Here is a 22,233-nt window from a genome sequence, read left to right on the forward strand (position 1 = left end):
ACGCTGCCCTGTTACTTCAGAGCCGCACGTTTATATAGGAAGAGTTCATCAGGAGTCGATCTACTCTCTCTTGGTATGTAGAATAAACAGTATTTGAAGAATTTCAACAAAAGCCACATCACTGTTCATATCGGTAAATAGTATTCCATCGTGTTTAAAGGAAAAACTGGAAAATTGGAAAACTTGGAAAAACAATACAGCCTATTTTACTCCCAGGGGTACCAGGTATACCCACCCAAAATATCGTTGCGATTGGTTGAGCCGTTTTGGCGGTACCTTCGAACGGACGGACGGACATTTGGTGAATTTATAATATAAAGATACAATGTCGAGGCTCATGGAGGCCGCTATAAAATAGAACGGATCAGCATGTGATACAACAAGAGGAAGAGTAGAAAGAGAGGTGGGAAACAATACACCACCAGCAGGAATGAGGGATAAAATAGAGGGAAACTTGGAGAAATAAGGGATGAGGGGTAGAATAAGGGCTTGGGGGAGGGATGCGCGGGATGAACAAGATGGATAGTGGATCCAGCCTCAAAACTATGAGGAAGGAAAAACTGGAAACTTGGAAAGAGGTGGACTTGGTGAGGGTTAACAGGGGGAAAAAAAGATCAAGGTTCTCCATGGTGGATGGTGGTGAACAACTGTTTTTGAAGTCCTAGAGGAAATAATGAGATGGAACAGACTGTGGTGAGCATTGATTCTGGATTTGCGGAGTTTCAGCAGCAGGGAGACTGTTCAGCCTGGCAGAGGTATGCACTCTACCGAGTGCCGTTCTTGTTTTTTTTAAATAACTGCCAGATTTCGGAAATAATATCGTTTGTCCCATAACTTTTGGCTCCGATCCCAAAATCATTTGATTAGCCTGATGCCCGGATATTATTGCATACATTTTTCGAATATGCCAGAAATGCGTCGGGTCATCTTCGAGTGAAGACTCTGGACTGACGCACGCCCGGATGGATGGATGGACAGACTGACAGTACCCAAAATATATGCCATCAGCCTGGCTGATGCTTGGTTGGGGACGAGAAATAAAATACAAGGTAAGTTCTCCTCCCAGATCATCTTTCAGCTGAGCCAATGATAACTGGGCATTGTTACTCCCGCCAGGGAGTAATGCATTCGATCGCGTCCGTCCGTGTGTGTGTTCGTGTTTGTGAACAAGATATCTGGAAAAGTTCTGAACGGATTTGGATGAAAGTTGGTGGGATGACTGCCCTTGCGATAAGGAAGAATTGATTCGTTTTTTGGTGAAGCTCAGGATATTATTCCGGATCCAGGAATTTTTTTGGGGAAAGATTTTTTCTGTTTTACTGCATTGAAGCTTTTTAGTGTAGCAGCATAGCAAACCTGTTGTGCATTTTGTGATACAAGCACCAAATTTGGCACAAATGTACATTAATATGTTGCGAACATTTTCAGATATTGGGCCACTTGAAATTCTCTCTTTATGTCCGCCATATTGGATTTCAAAATGGCCGCCACTTGAAATCTACATTTGCTATTATCTCTGGACGTAATGCAGCTATTGACTTGATTCTGGTATCTAAATGTATGTTTTTGGGGGCAAGGAATCCAATGGTACCAATTTCAACTTAATATTATCTATCACAGTCTGTTATATAATTTTATTTGGAAATTATCTAGGCAAATATTGGATTCAACACAATACTTTGAAAAGAATGTCTTAGTTCTGTAAATGTCTTAGGTATAATACTGACATGCTACATGGTCTAGTATTTGAGGCTAGGTGTACTGGTATCTGAGGCTAGGTATATACCGGTACTGAAGATACGTGTACATAAACAGTGTCATGTTAACAAGTTCAGCATTGCCACAAGTACATGTATGTTGTTGACTCATCGTCATGTGCAGTCCCCTTCACACACACAGAGGGCTGTGCACTGAAGGGCAGCCTTTTTGCACTTGCAGCGCCTCACACACCCTTTCTTGCACTTGCAAGAAACCAGCTCAATGCAGCTGTGAGCTGCCTCAGTTAGCCTGGTCCAGTAAGGTGTGTACTGTCCTTCTCCAGTCCTTGACCAACCCCAGTTGGTTGGTGGAGGGAGCTCTGGTGCTGGCAGCAGTATCTGACCCCACACATGTCCACCTTGATACACTGCCCTCTTGACATGTTCCTCCAGAGCTGCCTTCGTTGGAGGGATGAGCTGCACATTGTTCTTCCTTGCGAAGAGTTTCCTCCTGGCCTTGTCAATGTCTGTGCATTTGCTGGTTCGATCATACAACAGGATCACGAACCTCTCGATGATGCGCATTGCATCGTCTGGTATGTCACGAGGTGCAGAGGACAGCAGCAGCAGCGCCTCAGTGAGTTCTGGCAGTACCGTCCAGACTGCCCACGCAGTGTTCTTGCCATGTCTATGAAAACTAGACACAGTGTCGCATCCAGTTAGAGCGTGGAACATTGGCAGTGCACGAGCCTTCTCTCGTCCCAATCCAGCTGCTATTTCGTGTGCTGCTAGGTATCGGAAACTCTGGCCTGTTCCGAATGCCAGCCACAGTTTGTCTTCTGGTTGCAACTCCTGTGCCAGGGACACTGCCAGCACCACAACATCGGTGTCTACAGTCCGGATGAGTATTGCATGGTGTCCATGCTGGACTGCGTGAGATGCATGCAGCAACATCCGACTGTCAGCCTCTTCATGGTTACATGGGGCGAGTGAGGTCAGATCTGGCAGTAGTGGCTTGCTGAGCACTGCCTCTCCATCAGTAATGACGAGTTGCTTGTCCTCCTGGTCAAACCATTCCATGAGAGCTGCTGAGAGGAACCTGAACAGCTCGGTCTTGTTGCTGTCCACTCGTAGGAAGTTCTGCCAGTTTCCTGGTATGGCTGCGGCAGCCACCACACGTCTCCGCACACCTTGTCCCCGCTTTGCACGTGTACTACCTTTCAGTGAATCAGCAAGGTAAGTATCCCAGACCAGATCCAGGCGTGACACTGTTTGCAGCTTCGTGGACATATATGGGATGAAGATCTGTTGTGCATACTCTTCAAAGGTCTTTGATGCAGCCGGCTTCAGCATCTGGACGATGGCTGCTCCATCAAGCACAATACAGGTCGTGACAGGAGTCTCTGTCTTTGCGTCGGAGACTTCTTCCAAGCATGTGAGGAGATCACTCTTGGTACCAGTGCAGAGGCTTCCACCATCAGACAATGCAGGAGGACATGCCTGATTCTCGTGACAAAAGAACTCCTCAAGGTTTCCATCCCTCGTCTGGCAGCCAATGTACAGGCGTGCGAAGAGTTCACGGTCATTCTTGATGGAGGCGAGCTGTTGCTGACCTTTGCTCTGGCTTCTTGGAGTGGAAGTGCTGAACACCTTCAGCTTGTTACGAGGAATGGGTGCGTCCACTGCCAATTCTTACAATATTTACACAGCCAAGATTTAAATATAAATCAGTCTAAACTCTTATTAGGTTGGACAGTACATTTTCCAGACATACCCCGTTCTGTTAATTACAGCCTTCGTGTTAAATTCAGAACATGTCAAAACTGTCAGTGTGGAATACACACTTCACTCAAAATACTACTTTATATAAAACATTTCTAATTTAAAGCCTTATAGTAAGAATTTCAGATAAACCCCAAAAAAGTAAGACCAGGTTGGCTATTAGACAACCTGCCTCTGTCGTGCCCACCAGACAAGTGGTTTTAGCCAGCACACATGTGTATCAGGTAAGCTTGTGCTGAGTACATCATACCTGAACAACTCAGTGAGGCAGAACACAGCAGTGCACACCAGGGTGACCCCTTCAGTGCATAAACCAATTAACCTGTCCACTGCAGGGCATATAGAAATGAAGTTATTTTCTGCATATAATAATAATATAAGTTCAGTTCTATATAACAATTTCTGTTATCACCACTACCACTACAACTACCACTACTACAAGCTTTGTCTGGAATTTTGTGGACTAACAGACAAACAGACATACAGACAAGCTGGGATCAAAACATTACCTCCTTCCACCATTGAGTGTAGAGGTAAACATCATGGAAATTATATCATGCCCTAGATTTAATTCATGCTTACCCGTGTATTTGCTTCACTGGTTCACAAGGTCTTTTGCATACATGTAATTCAGACTCTCGTCTTCATTGCTGACCACACAATGTTGTCTAGCTGAGCCCAGATTGTATGTAATTAACTCATTTATGTGGAGTCACAAGGTGATTTAAACACAGCCACACACAAAGAACACAGTTGATGTGGGTCAACACACATGCAGCCTCTCTACTCTTTTATTTGGGTCAGGGCTGTGATTAAAGACATGTAGTGGAGTCATGTTTGTAAACATTGTTAAAGACATGCTACAGTGCATTGTTAAGGAAACAAGACAGATGGAAGCCTATACAAGAAATTTCTGTACTCTAGAAACACAAAAGATGGCTTAAAGGGTCTAGGAAAAGGGGATTATGCATGTTTGGTATTTATTGTTTTGGGGAGAGGGGATGTTAAACAAAACGTATTATTACAACTTGACCCACGGCGGGAGTATGCGCTCTACTGAGTGGCGTTCTAGTTTTTATTTATCACTACCAGATAACCCGGTTCCACCAAGCTGTTGGAAGTGAATTAGTTTCCAATAGAGTGTGGAATATTTTGGGAGTTTGACAAGAATGTCTTCTGACAGCATAATGGCAGGGACCCATGGAAATTAATTAAAATAATCAAACCATTACCCTTGAATGAAAACACAGAACATTATCCCCAAGTTATAATATGCAGTTTAAGCTGTATCTGTAACATGCATGTTTGCAGAGGATGTGGCTGTTTTGAGCACATCAATGCATGTGGATTGAGTGGTATGATCTCGTCTGGGTTCGTAGGAAAGTGCGATCTGCGTCTGTGAAAAGATGCTGGAACTAACTGCAATATTGGCACTGCATGCCTGACTTATTCACACTGATATTGAGACTTGTGGTGTAACAAAGGCATGATCTCTCAGCACCATGGCTTTTCCAGTGATGCATAGAAGATTGGTGGGATGAGAAAGGATTGGCAGGTGAGCAATGTCCCAGCTATCCATTATGGGAATCCAAGCGTGTTCCATTACAAGCAAGCCTTTTACTCCAACATTCTCTTGCACCTTTATCCTTGTGTACTCCAGCGTGCATTATCGACCCTGTCTGGTCAGTCGCTACAGCTGGTGCAGGACACAGAAGAATGGAAATGAAGGATGTGTGGAAGGCGACCAGCATTCTGTAAGTTCTTCACTTGGTGCTAATTTAAACTTGAGCTTTACTTTACAAGAGGTAAGCCAAACAAAATGGATTCTGAGATGCATGAATGATTCAAAGCAGACTGAGGTTATATTGCAACTAGCAACTGGAGAATGAAAATAAGTTTTTTTTAAACATTTGAAACCTTTACAACACATTACAATGATACTTGACACAGAATCAACACAAGAGTGAGTTTTGCCTCCTTTTATGCTGCCATCCTAATGTGAATAAGATGCTCTTGTCCTATTTCAAATGAATGGCAACTCTACCATCGTTAACCCCTTTTCCATCCTTTGGCAGTGAGTAACATTTGTAATAAATGGCTAAAAACTGAATGGAGTTTCGAAAAAGAGGTGCTACCTGAACCCTTCAGATTTGATACACAACTGTAACGTGGACTCCAGGTAAAAAGTTCTCCATGACAGCTCCACCCAAGGATGCTCTGTAGGGATTCAAAGTTGGACAACTGTGTCAAAAATACTTTTTTGGTCATTTTCTTGGACTCATAACTCTGATTCTTTTGATATAAAGGCTATGAAACTCTGAGAACGATAAGATAACAAAATAAACAGATGTTTGGTACTGCAGAACTTTAATATATAGGAAAACAAACATGACATAATGACAATAACACCTAAGCTTTTCGTGCTGTACTCTTCAAGGTGATTCACAGCAAAGAGACCGGAAGAGATGAGAACTAGTTTTTTGTTTTTTTTGTTTTTTTTGTATACTGAATCGAGGCTCTTGAAAGAGCTAACATTTATTTCACAAACAAACAAACAAAACAAACCAGACAAACAAAATATACAAAAAGAGGGAGCGGAAGACAAGATGGGGAGAGAAGGGGAAGCACACAACCGCAACATTTGAGAGCAGGGAGAAGTGTGGGAGGGAGAGGGCTTGGGGTCAGGAGGCGTGGGAGGGGGGGGGGGGGGGGGGGAGGAGAGGTATAAAACACAAGGGGACCGAAATTAGCGGGGGTAGAAAAGATCAAGGTTTTGGATGGGGGAGTATAAGAGATGGTGGTGAACAGCTGTTTTAAAGACCTGGAGGGTGGAGTGGGATTGAAGAGAGTGAGGGAGTTTGTTCCAGAGGCGGGAGAAAAGAGGAATGAAGGAGTGAAGGTGAGCAGAAAGTCTTGATTTTGGCAGTTTAACCATAAGAGGGTTGCAGGCAGATCTTGTGCGACCTGTAGGAATATTTGGGGGACAGAGCCCAGAGAGGGCTGGGGGGGCAAGGCCAGAGAGGAGACGGTAGAAGACGGAAAGACCACCAACCTGCCTGCGGTGAGTGAGTGAAAGGCCCTTGGAGTTAGCTTCATCGTGGGAGATTCCAATGATTCTGAACGCTTTGGTTTCAACAGCGTGAAGACGGGCTAGGTGTGAGGCAGGAGCACCAGACCAGAGGGGAGAGCAGTATTCCATAGAGCTGCGGATGAAAGCCTTGTATGTGGTGAGGAGCTCAGGTGTGCCAAGGAAGGACTTCGCACGACGGAGGATGCCCAGTCGGAGACTGGCTTTGGAGGCCAGATTTGAAATGTGGTTTTCCCAGGAAAGATCATGGCAAATAGTGAGACCCAAAAGCTTGAGTGGCAGAACTTCTTGGAGAGGATTATTCAGAAAGTGGATGGGAGGGTTTTCCAGTCGGTCTTTTCGGAGAGACATCGTAAGAGTGTGAGATTTATCAGGATTTATAGTGCATTTATAAGGATGTCTATGTAACCTTGACACCGATTGGTTCTTCAGTCATGACGTCATTGGTGTTCTCGACGCCCATTGGTTGACTCAGTCACCACTGTCCTGGGCTCCGATTGGCTGGAGCGGAGTTGTCAGCGATGACACCATTTGCATCATTACCTTGGACATCGGTCGGGGAAATACCTTTAATCTTTCCGTGTTGAAAGAGAATGTACAAATTCTTTTTGACGACACAATGTAGGGTCCGTGTAATGGATAACAGTTGCTTCTAACATACGTAGATGTAACGTACTCCGACCTCGGATCAATATCTTTAACATATCTGCATTGTACTGGAACCAGCAGATTCAATGCACTAGTTTTCATCTCTTCCGGTCTCTTTGCTGTGAATCGCCTTGAAGAGTACAGCACAAAAAGCTTCGGTGTTATTTTCATTAAGTCATGTTTGTTTTCCTGCATATTAAAGACAACAAACAAGAAAGAGCAATCAGAGATTGCAAACCCTCGTCAGGATGTATTTTCAGTGTTTTTTTTAAGGCTTTTGTGTTAAAACAAATATGGCGGCCGAACCACGTGACCGATGACGTCACCATTATTCTTTTTCTCCACCAATTTATGCCTACATGACTCAATAAATTTCATATTGGTCGGATGAAGTTTTGTACATGTCCAATTATGACGTCATAATGGAGGCACCTATGACATCATCATTAACATATTTTATTCCCCATGGAGAGTTCTTTACAATGAGCCATTTCTCAATTCAAAACAATTGCTTCATGCCACACACCCAACCTGTCCACCAAGTTTCATCTGAATCCGTCCATAATGCTGCTGACAGACAAATAGGAGTGAAAACATAACCTTCGCGCATGTTCGGTAGCGGAGGTAACTAGACCGGATGGGAGGTGATAAAAAACAAAATAGGCCACCGACCTGTCTATGATGTTAGAGCAACAAGCCTTGTAATTTGGATTCATTTTTACAGGAGATGCCAGTAATGTTGAAAGCCTGAGATTCCTCAGATTCCAGGAAACACATATGTCATGCTGGCATCCCAGCACAAAGGAGAATATATACTTCATTGAGCAATCTACAAAGGTCCTGTAGGCTGAGTAGTTCAAATTTTCCAAGAAATGGCTTGGAATGATGAAGGATCTGCAGCTGGCCTGGCATGCTAGTTTTGATATATGGTTACTGAGATGATGGAGATGCCTAGGGGTTCAAGGCACTGAAGCTCTCCCAGGGGTTGGCAGTCAGTGGGATGGGGATACTGTGTGAAATAAGGTGGAGTTACCTGCACAAAGGAAGAAAAAGCTTTGTAGAGCATCACAGAGGTCATTTACATATGCACATGATGAACTAGAGTGAACCAAACACGCTACCTTAGGGAGTCCCAGCCTCCACTGTAAACAAGAGTAGTGGGTTCCATGGATAGCAGTGTAGTTACTGTGTGAGCAGCGGAAGTCAGAAAACTAAGCATGAAGGTGGCCTTGTTTGCTATGGACAGATCGCTTGAGAAGCAGCACATGGTGCCAGGTTGTGTTGAATGCACAAGACAAGTTCAGGAAGACTGTTTGAGATTTTGAGTCTTTGACAATACGGGACTTTTGAAATGACATTAATGCCTTTTTATGCATGACTTTGCAGTGATTCACTTCCGCCAGGTGGGGCACCTTTAACCTGCCATTGCTAGGGTGAAATCTGTAAGTCAAATAGTCTTTTTAACATAATTTCAGCATTTAAACCTAGGGTTCTTAACCTGGGGTATCCATACCCCTTGGGGGTATGGCGACCAAAATCTGGGGTTATGGGACTCGTAATAAATTATAATAATAAATCGTAATAGATTCAATGAAATATCAACTTTAAATATATAATAAATATATATTTAATTACATAGATATATATATATATTTCAAAACAAATTATATTTGTATAATTATATTTCAAACAAATATAAATTCAATTTTCTAATAAAATTCGAATAAATCAACTATACGCCCCGGGCGTATGCATGCGATTACAATGCATGATTGACATGACAATGAGAACATTTACATAGCGATTAGGGCGGGTCAAAGTTCACACTGAGCCAATGTGCTGTCACGTTATGTAGGCCCTACATTACTTGAGATTGTAGGCCATTAGGTCATCAGGTGAAGAACCGAATATCGTAAATTACGGCAATTACGACCTCATTCTCAATTTGATTCCGGTGAAAACATTTGCAAAACAAGTGAGTAGTAAGCCTACTTATCTGAAGATATTCAAAGTTTTCAAAGTATATTTAAATACTAGCGGGGTCACCCGTGGGAATCCCACGGGCATGGATGTGTGTGACATTTCGACATATTGAGTTAGATGCTGCACATTCATTTTTACAAAATGGTTACTGGCAAGTCATCAGATCCAGAAATGGTGTGATGAACACTTTATTTATTTCACATAATATGTGACCCCTCACTCCTCTCCACCTGACACTCTCCTGTCTCCACCTAGCACTCCTCTCCTCTCCAAACCCTCACATCCCTCTCCTTTCCAATCCCTCACCTCTCCAATCCCTCACACTCCTCTCCTCTCCAATCCCTCACACGCCTCTCCAATCGCGCCTCACACTCCTCTCCAATCGCGCCTCACACTCCTCTCCAATCACGCCTCACACTCCTCTCCAATCGCACCTCACACTCCTCTCCAATCGCGCCTCACACTCCCCTCCAATCACTCCTCTCCAATCGTGCCTCACACTCCTCTCCAATCGCGCCTCACACTCCTCGCCAATCGCGCCTCACACTCCTCTCCAATCGCGCCTCACACTCCTCTCCAATCGCGCCTCACTCGCCTCTCCAATCGGCTTTCCCCGTCTCGTTTCTCTCGTTTTTCTCCCGTCTCGTTCTTTTTCTTGCTCCAAATCGGCCCATCTCGCCCGTCGGCCCGTCGGAATCGGAAATCGGCCCGTCTTGCTTTCGTGCTTGCGCGTAAATAAATTGTGTTCATGACACCATTTCTGGATCTGATGACTTGCCAGTAACCATTTTGTAAAAATGAATGTGCAGCATCTAACTCAATATGTCGAAATGTCACACACATCCATGCCCGTGGGATTCCCACGGGTGACCCCGCAAGTTTGCATTGACGTTCGTCGATGGACTCGTTCGCCCGTCTCATTCGTTTTCTTGCTACATCCTGTTCAAGTCTGCGTTCTTCATCGATCGTCTCATCCATTTTGGAAATGGAAGTTTCCACGCACCGCATGAATTGTCACGATCCTCAATAGGAAGTGTCTCATAATTATCAAATGACAAATGGCAAGTAAATTACATTGTGAAAATTTAATATTTCAAATAGACCTATTTAAAGTGTATGCGCAAATAACTAATTGGAGAGGAGTGTGAGGCGCGATTGGAGAGGAGTGTGAGGCGCGATTGGAGAGGCGTGTGAGGGATTGGAGAGGAGAGGAGTGTGAGGGATTGGAGAGGTGAGGGATTGGAAAGGAGAGGGATGTGAGGGTTTGGAGAGGAGAGGAGTGCTAGGTGGAGACAGGAGAGTGTCAGGTGGAGAGGAGTGAGGGGTCACATATTATGTGAAATAAATAAAGTGTTCATCACACCATTTCTGGATCTGATGACTTGCCAGTAACCATTTTGTAAAAATGAATGTGCAGCATCTAACTCAATATGTCGAAATGTCACACACATCCATGCCCGTGGGATTCCCACGGGTGACCCCGCTAGTAAATAAAAAAACGAAGAAATATGTCTCGGTAATTTCCTGAACTCGGTAATTTCTCGGTAATTTTACTTCCGGCTAAAAATGTTGAATGAAATAAAAACGAAGAAATATATGTCGTTTTGTGACGACTGGCATCAAAGGTAAACGGTGAATTCACTCGGTTTATTCGGTTCGGCTCGGTTTAAAGAAAAAGCGATAATGTCGAAATGTTGACGTCTGTGTCATGTTGGGCGGTGTATGATACTTGTTGGCTGTTGGGCGGTGATATGGTGTATTTTTAAAAATATATCTCTGCGTTTTCCCGCGTTGCTGACACCGAGTCGAAAACCATGATGGTGAGTTATATTGGAGATAAAGGCGTGAGAGAGACTCAATGGCCTTGAAGTTACAGGCATTTGAGAATTCATTTCGTTCTATAAACGGCAACTTTCATCGGATTTTCTTCTCGTTTTTTTTCAACCGAGTCTAAAACTATGTTAGCGACTGTGAAAAATGAAATGATATATCGAATTTAAAATAGATATCGACACATTGCCGTCGGTGTCATGTTGGGCGGTGTATGATACACCATGACGCGATTTTAAAAAATATATCTCTGCATTTTCCCGCGTGTGTGGAATGTTTGTGGAAAATTAAAGATTTCAAATAAACCTATTTAAAGTGTATGCGCACATAACTAATAAAAAAAACGAAGAAATATCTCTCGGTAATTTCCTGAAACATATTTTACTTCCGGCTAATATGTTGAATGAAATAAAAACGAAGAAATATATGTCGGCATCATTGTTGTCGTTTTTGTGACGACTATCATCAAACGAAATAGTAATATATCATAACGGAAAAGCAAAAGCGAATTTTTAATATATATCGACACATTGCCGGCGGTGTCATGTTGGGCGGTGTATGATACACCATGACGCAATTTTAAAAAATATATCTCTGCATTTTCCCGCGTGTGTGGATTGTTCTCAATTATTGCTGACACCGAGTCTAAAAGTAAAACCATCGATAAAAATGAAATCATATGGTGAGTTAGATTGGAGATAAAGGCGTGAGAGAGACTCAATGGCCTTGAAGTTACAGGCCTTTGAGAATTCATTTCGTTCTATAAACGGCAACTTTCATCGGATTTTCTTCCCGTTTTTTTTCAACCGAGTCTAAAACTATGTTAGCGACTGTGAAAAATGAAATGATTTATCGAATTTGATTTGAAATAAAACTGGGGGAGAGCAAGACACCACGGGCCTACAAAACAGGACTCAAAGCTATGCGAGTTAATAAAATGGTGGATATTTGTTTATAGCCACTCCCAGAATGGGTGGAGCTATGGGTGGAGCTACTCTGCAAACCGAGTAAGCCACACCCCGGACAGACACCCAACAGATAGACAGACAGACAGACAGAATCATCTACGGCTATTATAATATAGATAAATAGGGCATCCACATTCATTATAATGCAATAACATAAATGTGGCGGCCGGATATCCGTGTCCGTAAACACCCGGTCCGTGAAAATTGATTCAGCTGCGAAAGTTGATTGATTGGGTACGTTGAAGTAGTATAGTGTGAGGAATTTCTTAATCTTCTGTACATCTCTTTCTGTTGTTTTCGGTGTTAGTGGCCAACACTTTATTTCACGTGGACTAATGTTTTATCTTCTGTGGCGTTTGTTAATAGTTTTCTTATTATTAGTCCCCTACCGGTGTACACCGGAGGGGACTATAGGTTTGCACTCCGTCCCTCCGTCCGTCAGTCCGTCAGTCCGTCAGTCTGTCAGTCTGTCAGTCCGTCACGCAAAGAACAGTTTTCCGGACTTTTTTTCTAAACGCTTAATGCTAATGATTTCAAACTTGGCACATGGCTTCCTCATGATAAGTTACAGGTCAAGTTCGAACTTCACGACGTTTCGATCATTTTTGACAAAGTTATAGTGTAGGCTGCTATGTCTTTAAAATGGCTGTCGTGTTTTGTTTTTGTTAAAAGCAAAATGCCACTTGATTCCTTGTCTTTGGGGTGTCACATGTTCGAAAAAATAGGTTGTTAATTTTTTAAAACGGATTAAGGGTGTCAAATCCAAGATAGCCGCCAAAATATATAAATTCCATTAAAACTGGTATTCTGAACACAGTATGAGGTCCAAATTAATGATAATACCCATAATTTCAATACCAAGGAGTTCAAAAACAATTAATTTCAATATGGCAGTCAAATTCAAAACATCAAGCTCTTATCAAGCTTATCTTACTGAAGCTCTTATCAAGTACTTCTTTGCTCACGACCACCTGAACTAATAATAATAATAATAATTCATTTATTTTGTATAGCGCTTTTCATGAAGCCCAAACTACACACGTTTGCTTCCTTTGTACCTGTCAACAATGCAGCAAACAGAACAAGTTTTTCCAGATGTCTGGGCAGAACTCCTGAAAGGAAATTTCTGTGTGACGAAGGGGATTGCTGCATTCACTTCAATAGGTCCAGATCACGGAATTGAGCAGGAGAACCGCAAACTCAAGGTCATTGGACGCATTACTGGAATAACCCAAATTGAGAGAGCTCTAGACCGTTTCTTCCTGATTGCACCTGACTTGTCTAATCTAGTAGAGGAGTTTCAAAGAGAATATGGCATGGAAGGTGCTGATACCAGAGACCAACACCACGAGATCACAGGGGAAAAGTCCACCCGAGTAATGAGAAATTCCGCTAGATTGACAGAGGTATTTGTTGTTCATGGAGACCCATTCGTAACCGATGAGAGTGACCTGTGTAACCTTCTTACCAAGAAAGTAATTGATGAAAAGGTAACAAAGGACATAGTAGGCCCCGATGCCATCGGACAACAGTTGTTCCAGACATTTGTCAAAGAATGCCTTACAGAAGGAAAACTTTCAGTGTGGGATCCAATGAAGAGAAAGAACATAGGCACTTTCAAAAGTGCCAACACAGTGAACAAAGTGAAAGCAGGTGACAAACTCATTAAAGTCAAAGAAGAACGAGGACTCCTACAGAGGTTTATAGTAGCATCAAGAAGCCATCCAGACCTTGATCTAAAGGACTGTATTGGGAAGTATGAATTTGGAATTGTTCCACGTGCCCTTTTCGCTTCGGATGGGTCACTTCTCCTAGCATATGACAAGGCTAAGGTCCTTCATCATCTTGAAGCGCTAGTTACCAAGGAGCAACCTAGCCCAACAGAAGCCACAAGCGATCCAGCTAATGCCATACCGAGTGTTTCTGGCGACCAAGTATTGAGTGAAAACTCCCAAACTGAAGTACCACCCCAAGCCGAGGCGCCTGAAGTATAAGAAGCGCAGCCTGAGCAAGAAGCTTCAACTGACATGTCCGACATGTCTGAGAAATTTAAAGTTGTAGTCATAGATGGCATGGCCCTCGTTAACTCCATCTCCAAGACAGACAAAATGAAAACATGCAGTGATTTTGCCATGTCATTTCTTGAAAAGCTTATCAGGATTGCAGCTAACTACGACGAAGTAAGACTGGTATTTGACAGATACGTCGAAAGTTCTCTGAAAGAGCAAATGAGAAAAAAGAGAACAAAGGGAAACTCGACCTACTATCACATCCAAGATAGTACACTGATCCAGAATATTTCCTTGAAGGACTTCCTTTCAAGTGTCAAAACCAAGGCAGAACTTGTAGAGTATTTAGCTGCAAAGACTCTGGATCACAGCAACAACTCTGCCAACAAATTGAAGAAGTTCATGGTAACCTTCGGCACTGAGACAAAAGGCAATGTAAGTGTGCCTGATGAATTGGTAAAACACGGTCATGAAGAAGCGGATACGTTACTCTTGCTCCATGCCCTAACAGTTAACGGCGATGTAGAACTTGTAATAGACTCTCCAGATACCGGTCTTCTTGCTGATGATCCACATGTATCCACAGCTACCTGCTGAGACATATTTCCTTACCGGAAAAGGAAAACTGAATAGGAAAATTGCAGTCAAACCTATCTTTGAAAAGTTAGGAGTTAACCGCGCCTCAGCTATTCTCGGGTTTCATTCTTTCACAGGATCAGATATGTGTGGCAGGTTCGCCGGCAGGACAAAGGACTGGTGTATGAAGGTGTTCATGTCCTGCGATGATATGATACTGGATTCACTTGCTTCACTTGGCAAATCTGCTGCTACACCCTCTCCAAACGCAATTGACCAACTGGAAAGGTTCGTTTGCTTGTTGTACAGATCCAAAACACACACCAAAGTAAATGCACTACGATGGTTCTTGTAGTCAAATCGACAGGCCGAGGGAGAGAGTCTGCCTCCAACCTCTGGATCATTGACACCACACATTCTGCGAGCACATTATATTGCAATGATATGGATGCAGGCATGCGAAAGTCAACCGTCCCTTCCTTCTCCCACTGACTACGGATGGAAGTCAGAGGAAAATAGATTTCTTCCGGTGATGTGTTTGAACCCTCCAGCACCAGAGGCCGTGACTAAGCTGGTAAAATGTGGCTGCAAATCAGGATGCAAAGGAAACTCCTGTAGTTGCCGCAGCAATAAACTCCCATGCACAGAGGTCTGTAGCTGTTTGAACTACGGCTGTAGCAACAATGAACAATCAGCTCAGAACATTGTGGGAGATGAACACGAGGACTTGTAAGTTAAAACGGATGATTGTGAGACAGGAATATTTAAATATGGTCAAACAGGAAATTACATTACGCTATCATTGTTATAGCAATGTGGACCTTTGTGTAAAACAGTGGTAGCCATATTGGATTTTCTCACTATTTCTCACTATGGCTGGCATCCACCGATTTCAACGAATCAGTAACATGTTTCCCCAACGGCCTAGCATTACTTATGTGGGCATTACCACCAAAATGGACCTATTTCATCATTCACAATTTGTGTTATCAAGAACATTAAGTTTTTGTACTGTGGTTATTTAAGAAGTGGCGGCCATCTTGGATTTTTCCACCATTTTGAATTTGACTGCCATATTGAAATCAATTGTTTTTGAACTCCTTGGTATTGAAATTATGGGTATTATCATTAATTTGGACCTCATACTGTGTTCAGAATACCAGTTTTAATGGAATTTATATATTTTGGCGGCCATCTTGGATTTGACACACTTAATCCGTTTTAAAAAATTAACAACCTATTTTTTCGAACATGTGACACCCCAAAGACAAGGAATCAAGTGGAATTTTGCTTTTAACAAAAAAAAAACACGAAATGACATAACAGCCTACACTATTATGGCACTTTGAACTTTGGGAATTTGATAATTCTGATGATCCTTAACTCAGTGCCATTTTAAGTTTTAATTTCCTTTAAAAACCAATTTCTCTGCAATAATAGGGCCGATTGAGATAAAAATTTTCACCATATGATGGACTCGGTCTGTAGAATATTTTAATGGTAATTATGACGTCACAGGTCACATGGTTCGGCCGCCATATTGTTTTTCGTGAAAGCACGAAAACCCCTTTTTCTCTGCAACGGCTGAACAGATCGAGGCCAACCTTTGTAGGCAGAATCGCATACCCATGACGAGCAAAAAAGTCAGCGAGCATGACATCATGCGTCACATGGTTTCAGAGTTACGACGTTTTAAAGCATGAACCTTTAAAACCGAGCCTCTCGCTCATTTGTGATCCAATCGACGGGAAACTTCACAGATCTGTTCAGCACTAAAATGTCCTTTTGGAATTTGCGATAGGGCACGTGGTTTGGCAGATATCGTTAATTAAACAAAAATGTTTTTAAAAATGGATATCTCTTGTTTATTCTCGAGTTCTCCTCAAGCCGCACACGCGTCCTCAGCCTCGTCTCGTGAACGTCAACAGCGCGACACAGCGCGTGCTTTCGGGAGGGGCGGGGCCAAACTGAGCAACATATATATATACACATCGATCATTGATCGTGAACCGGAAAATATAATAAATTACTGATGGTTTCAGAGTTATGACGTTTTTGAGCATGAACCTTTAAAACCGAGCCCCTCCCTCATTTTTGATCCAATCGAGGGGAAACTTCACAAATCTGTTCAGCATTTCAGTCTACTAAAATGTCATTTTGGAATTTGCGATAGGGCATGTGGTTTGGCAGATATCGTTAATTAAACGAAAATATTTTTAAAAATTAATGGATATCTCTTGAATCGCTAGTACCTCAGACCGTGAGTTGGTAATAATTTATATAATTCACACAGTGCAATACGTGCAGGCCGCTCCACGGAGCGACCTTGGGGGCTTATCAACGAGGCAAGGCATGACACACGTGTCTCAGCATACCTCAGATCAAGTTTGAAAACCAGCATCAACCGTGCATAAATTTGCATATTCGATCATTTTTGACAAAGTTATGGCACTTTGAACTACGGTAGGGGACATGTATTGCAGCGCAATACTCAGAATGCTTGTTCTTTCACAGATTTGTTGCAAGATGTTGTCCGTCAAAAAACGGAATTGGAATGACGACTATGTTCACTTTGGCTTCACCTGTGTGAAAGAAGGAGATGGAACTGATAAACCCCAATGCATGCTTTGCAATTTGGTAATGAGCAATGGAAATTTGAAGCCATCAGGACTGAGAGAGCACCTCCAAAGCAAACACGGATCATGTTGACACCTCCATTGATGCTTTCAAGGTGAAAAGACTTCGTTATGATCAGAAAGGAACTCTTTCATCGAATGGGTTTGTTACCACTGAGAAGCCTTTTCTGGAAGCCTCCTCCAAAGTTTCGTATATGATTGCCAAGGAAAAGAAGCCCCACACAATCGGAGAAAGCCTAGTGAAGCCGTGTGCATTGGAGATGGTTAAAATCGTGCTGGGGAAGGATGCTGTGAAGCGATTGAGTCAGGCGTCCTTGTCCAACGACACTGTACGCCAGAGAATTGGAGACACGAGTCAGGACATAGCAACACAAGTTGTCAGCGAGATTAAAAACAGTCCTGCAAAAGTTAGCATGCAGCTCGATGAATCGACTGACGTTACAAACCACTGTCAATTGCTCGTATTCGTCCGCTACGTTCATGAGATGAAACTCAAGGAAGAATTTTTATTATGCGAACGACTCGAAACAACAACTAAAGGAGCTGATGTGTTCAAGTTGATCGAACTGTTCTTTGATCGCCATGAATTAACATGGGATTTGGTTGGGTCTATTTGCACGGACGGAGCTCCTGCCATGATTGGCAAGATATCTGGGTTCGTCGCTCTGGTCAAGGAGAAAGTTCCACATGTGTTGACCACACACTGTGTTCTACATCACAAAGCCTTGACGTCCAAAACGTTGTTAAAGAAACTGAATGAAGTGATGGTAATAGTCGTGCAGACAGTCAACTTTATTCGTGGACGGGCATTAAATCATCGGCTATTTCAAAAATTCTGTGATGAGATTGGGGCGGAACATTGTGTTTTACTGTAAAACACAGAGGTACATTGGCTATCTCATGGTCGTGTTTTCACACATGTAGTGGAACTTCAGGAAGAAATTGTCGAATTTCTCAGGCATCAACAATCCCCTCTTGCGAACAGTTTTGAAGATGAGCATGTTATTGTTAGCCTGGGATATTTGGCCGATATTTTCGGTCACCTCAATGACTTGAACATGTCGATGCAGGGAAGGGATGTGGACATTATTCAAGCCAGGGGAAAGTTAGTGGCATTCACGAAGAAATTATCTATTTGGAGTCGCCGTGTTGAAAGCGGAAACATGGCGAACTTTCCAATCCTTGGCGATATCCTTCTTGATGGAAAAGATGAAAAGGCATTGCCTGGGAAAATACTTCAAGAAGTTAAGGACCATTTGAAAGTCCCAAGTACCAATTTTGAGGGTTATTCCTCAGATATTGATGATCTTAGCACGGGATCCGTTTGTTTCCAGAACCCTTACTCGTTTGATATTTCTACGATGAGTGACAACGATTTAGTGAAGGATGATTTGATCGAGTTCCAAGAAGAGCAAAGAAAGAAAGCTGATTTCAGAAAGGCTGGGCTGGATTTTAAGCAGTTTTGGTGTGAGCAGATAGCAGCTTACCCTAGTTTGGCAAAGAGGGCAATGAATGCGTTGGTTCCCTTCACAACTACGTATCTCTGTGAAACAGGTTTCTCTGCATTATTGAACCTGAAATCAAAGTGGAGAAATCGACTTGATGTGTCCGATGATATGCGAGTGGCATTGTAATGAACTGTGCCCAGATTCCATATTCTGATTTCATGAAAACAGTAGCAACAATCTCACTAGATTAGTAAAACGGCTTGCATAAAACTTGCATGTTTTAGTTTTTTTAGTTTGTATTGTTTCTTTGTTAACAAGCAAATAAATAAATAGGGATAAATCCTAATGATTTTCTTTCCTGTTCTGTTCCTAATTATCCATACTAGGGCGTGCCCGTACGTGGGTGCAAAAAAACATGCGTGCAAACAACAACAACAAAAAAAAACTTTGAAACCACGTGGCAGTAACGACCACAGAACCCCCCCCTCTATTTACATGAAATGGTTTGGTCCATTCGCAAAGCCAAAGCGAACGGCTTGCGAGTACGGTAGAACCCCCCCCCCCCCCCTCTATTTACATGAAATGGTTTGGTCCATTCGCAAAGCCAAAGCGAACGGCTTGCGAGTACGGTGACCATACCTTGGGAACCACTTGTCCGATTAATTTCAAACCTTGAAAAGGCACATCCTCGGGTCCCCAGCAATATACCTGGCAAGTTTCAAGTATATCGGACCCGTGGTTGTCGAGAAACAGCGGTCACAGACACACAGACACACACACATACACACACACATACACACAGAGATTACTGGAATTATAGATAGATGTAAAACTAAGCTATTGAGAAATTTTGAAGTCACACTGGAACCTAATGGGACTGGTAATCAGGCGCGGATCCCCGGACTTGGCCCATTTTCTGGGTAATAAGTTACCAATTTTCATCCAAAAAAATAGGCAATTAAAGTAAAAAAAACACCCCTCAGAATGCACCACAGAGCACCTAGAAATCAAAAAAATTATAGGGAGACATGCCCCCAGTCCCCCCAAGCCATGCGCACCGCACCTTAAGTGCGCCTTGGTCAGTCAACAGTCTAGCGAAGGGGGTATGGGGACATCGTGGGCAATCCCATTGGGGGTCTTGACAGGGAAAAAGGTTAAGAACCCCTGATTTAAACGAAAGAGAGTGTCACTTCCAAAAATGGTTAAACATGAGTGTTGTGTCCCAGGATGCAAATCAGACTCAGGAAATACAGAAAATACGAGAAATATCCGTGGATATGAGGTGTCGAGTTCATACCATTTCCTGTTAATACAAGTGCGCGGTGGCAGTCACACCAGTCACACACACACACACACACACACACACACACACACACACACACACACACACACACACACACACACACATACACACACACACACACACACACACACTCTCAATTAATTGTACAGTATCAGCTATTCCTAAAATATTATATAAGAAAGATTGCTGTAGATTAGGAGAATTTCACAACATCCTATATTGAACTTTATTTAAATTGTAAACTTCAAAACAAAATTCCCTTACCTGAAGTAAGAACCTCAACCTGTGAGCAATTTACTGGTTTCTTAACCACATGGATATCATCAGCTGGGCATCGTTCTTCCTCGAGGTTTCGATCCTTTCAGCCCAGAACCTCTCCAAATAGTGGATCCACAACTTCGGTCACGGATCCACATTTGTACATTACCCACATCAGGTGATCCACAACCTCAGTTGCATTCACGAAGTCAGTCAACCCATCAAAGCAATATCAGTATTCAGCGTAGTTGGGTCGAGTGAAGGCAGCGATCTTCGACCACGGGTCAGATTGCCGCTCTGCTCGAAACAACTGAGGAGATGGCAGCTGGAGCATTATCAAGGGTTCTCGAGTTGTGCGCACGCGCGCGCACACACACACACACACACACACACACACACACACACACACACACACACACACACACACACACACACTTAAAAATAGATGCAAAAATTGAGCATAATTTATCTCGTGGCCCCAGAACCAAACAAAAAAAATATTTTATAACAGTCCTCACAACGCCCTCCCCAACATGATTAACAGTAAAATATCATCATTATGCCTCCGCCCCCGAAGGTGGCGGAGGCATTATGTTTTCGGGTTGTCGGTCCGTCCATCCATCCGTCCCTACGGGCTAAACCTCATTTTTCTCAGCAACCACATGTCCGATTGAGACGAAACTTTCAGGGTAGGAGTGACACCCATGCAGAATGTTTTTATGATAATTGCGACGTCATAGCTCACGTGGTATGGCAGCCATCTTGGATTAAACGCAAATAAGTAAAAAATTATTTCTCGGAAACTGCTGAATGGAAAAATGTTATACTTGGCACATTGTCAAGTGGTCCCATTTGGGAACAAAAGCATGATAATGATGACGTCATAGGTGAAGTGGTATACCAGCCAAAAATGTTTTAATCGAATTCCTTATCCTAAAAATCTGAAATTGCATGTACAAGATCTATGACTCATTTTTATTAAAATATACAGTATTATATTTATGACATCATAGGTAGAATGGTTTGACAGCCATATTGGATTTAACTTAAAACCTATTTAAAAATCTCCTCCCAAACCACCAAATCGATTGACTCGAAACTTTACATGTGTCATTGACCAGGCATAGCAATCAAAAGATGATCACGAAAATATCATTGGGCGCATGGTGTGGCTCCTATATTGGATTACAACCACCTTTAGAGGTCATTTTTTCCCCGCAGAGTAGGGGTTTGGCCTTTTTCGGGCACCGTGGTCCCCGTTTTGAGGCAATGTTTTATGGCTGGATGCCCTTCCTGCCGCCAAACCTGTTAGTCGCCTCTTGCGACACACAGGGAATTACCAGTGAACTGGTACTCAATGTGCCCAACCTCGGAAGCATGACAGGCTGAGTCAACCCCCCTGGTGTTAATTCAGCGATCAACCGGGATTCAAACTCAGTATCCTAGGCTCCCAAGCCGGCACCCTAACCAGTAAGCCAACACCAGGCTTGGCTCCTATATTGGATTGAAGGAAAATATTAAATACTCGTAATTATATCTCTGAAACCGCTTACCCTATCGATGCGAAATTTAACAAATGTCATCTATCACCATTGTTGCATATGGTTTGAAAATGATGATGTCATACGTCATGTGGTTTGGCAGCCATCTTGGAAAGAAAAACTAACCTTATCCGATCAACATGAAACTTCACAAACATGATCCCCTACCCATACATATGCAGACTGTACATTTTTAAGGTCATATATCACGTAGTGTGGCAGCCATATTAGCTTGAAAGCCGATATATATTTTTAAAATCCCTTCTCTGCTACCACTTCACCGATCAATGCGAAACCTGTCATGATTGGTGAAAATTTGACACTTGAAAACAGCTGAAGGAAATAAAATCAAACTTGTTTATTTTTAGGACAGTGAACGAGGGCATCTACCCATTGTGGGACTATGCAGAGACATATTGGCGACAGTCGCACTGCTCTAGTTTACGAATCAAACTTCGATCATAAA

General features: G+C 42.8%; 1 protein-coding gene across 1 annotated transcript; it reads left to right on the forward strand.

The window, feature by feature from the left end:
- The first annotated feature begins 509 nt into the window (after positions 1–509).
- On the forward strand, positions 510–18,851 carry LOC144893083 (protein FAM200C-like). Its single transcript, XM_078782723.1, has 4 exons — positions 510–587; positions 17,096–17,218; positions 17,313–17,984; positions 18,288–18,851. The coding sequence occupies exons 1-4, from the start codon at positions 510–512 to the stop codon at positions 18,849–18,851; spliced, it is 1,437 nt and encodes a 478-aa protein (XP_078638849.1).
- The last annotated feature ends 3,382 nt before the right edge of the window (positions 18,852–22,233 follow it).

This window comes from Myxine glutinosa, chromosome 7, assembly GCF_964187855.1.
Source record: "Myxine glutinosa chromosome 7, kmMyxGlut1.1, whole genome shotgun sequence".
In the NCBI taxonomy this organism is placed as follows: Eukaryota; Metazoa; Chordata; class Myxini; order Myxiniformes; family Myxinidae; genus Myxine; species Myxine glutinosa.

What these genes read in the sequence shown, in the direction of transcription:
- LOC144893083 (XM_078782723.1), top strand. Translation starts at nt 510, where the DNA reads ATGAACAAGATGGATAGTGGATCCAGCCTCAAAACTATGAGGAAGGAA. An exon ending in CTTGGAAAGAGGTGGACTTG is followed by an intron (nt 588 to 17,095) that starts GTGAGGGTTAAC and finishes GTTCTTTCACAG; the next exon opens with ATTTGTTGCAAGATGTTGTC. An exon ending in AATGCATGCTTTGCAATTTG is followed by an intron (nt 17,219 to 17,312) that starts GTAATGAGCAAT and finishes GATGCTTTCAAG; the next exon opens with GTGAAAAGACTTCGTTATGA.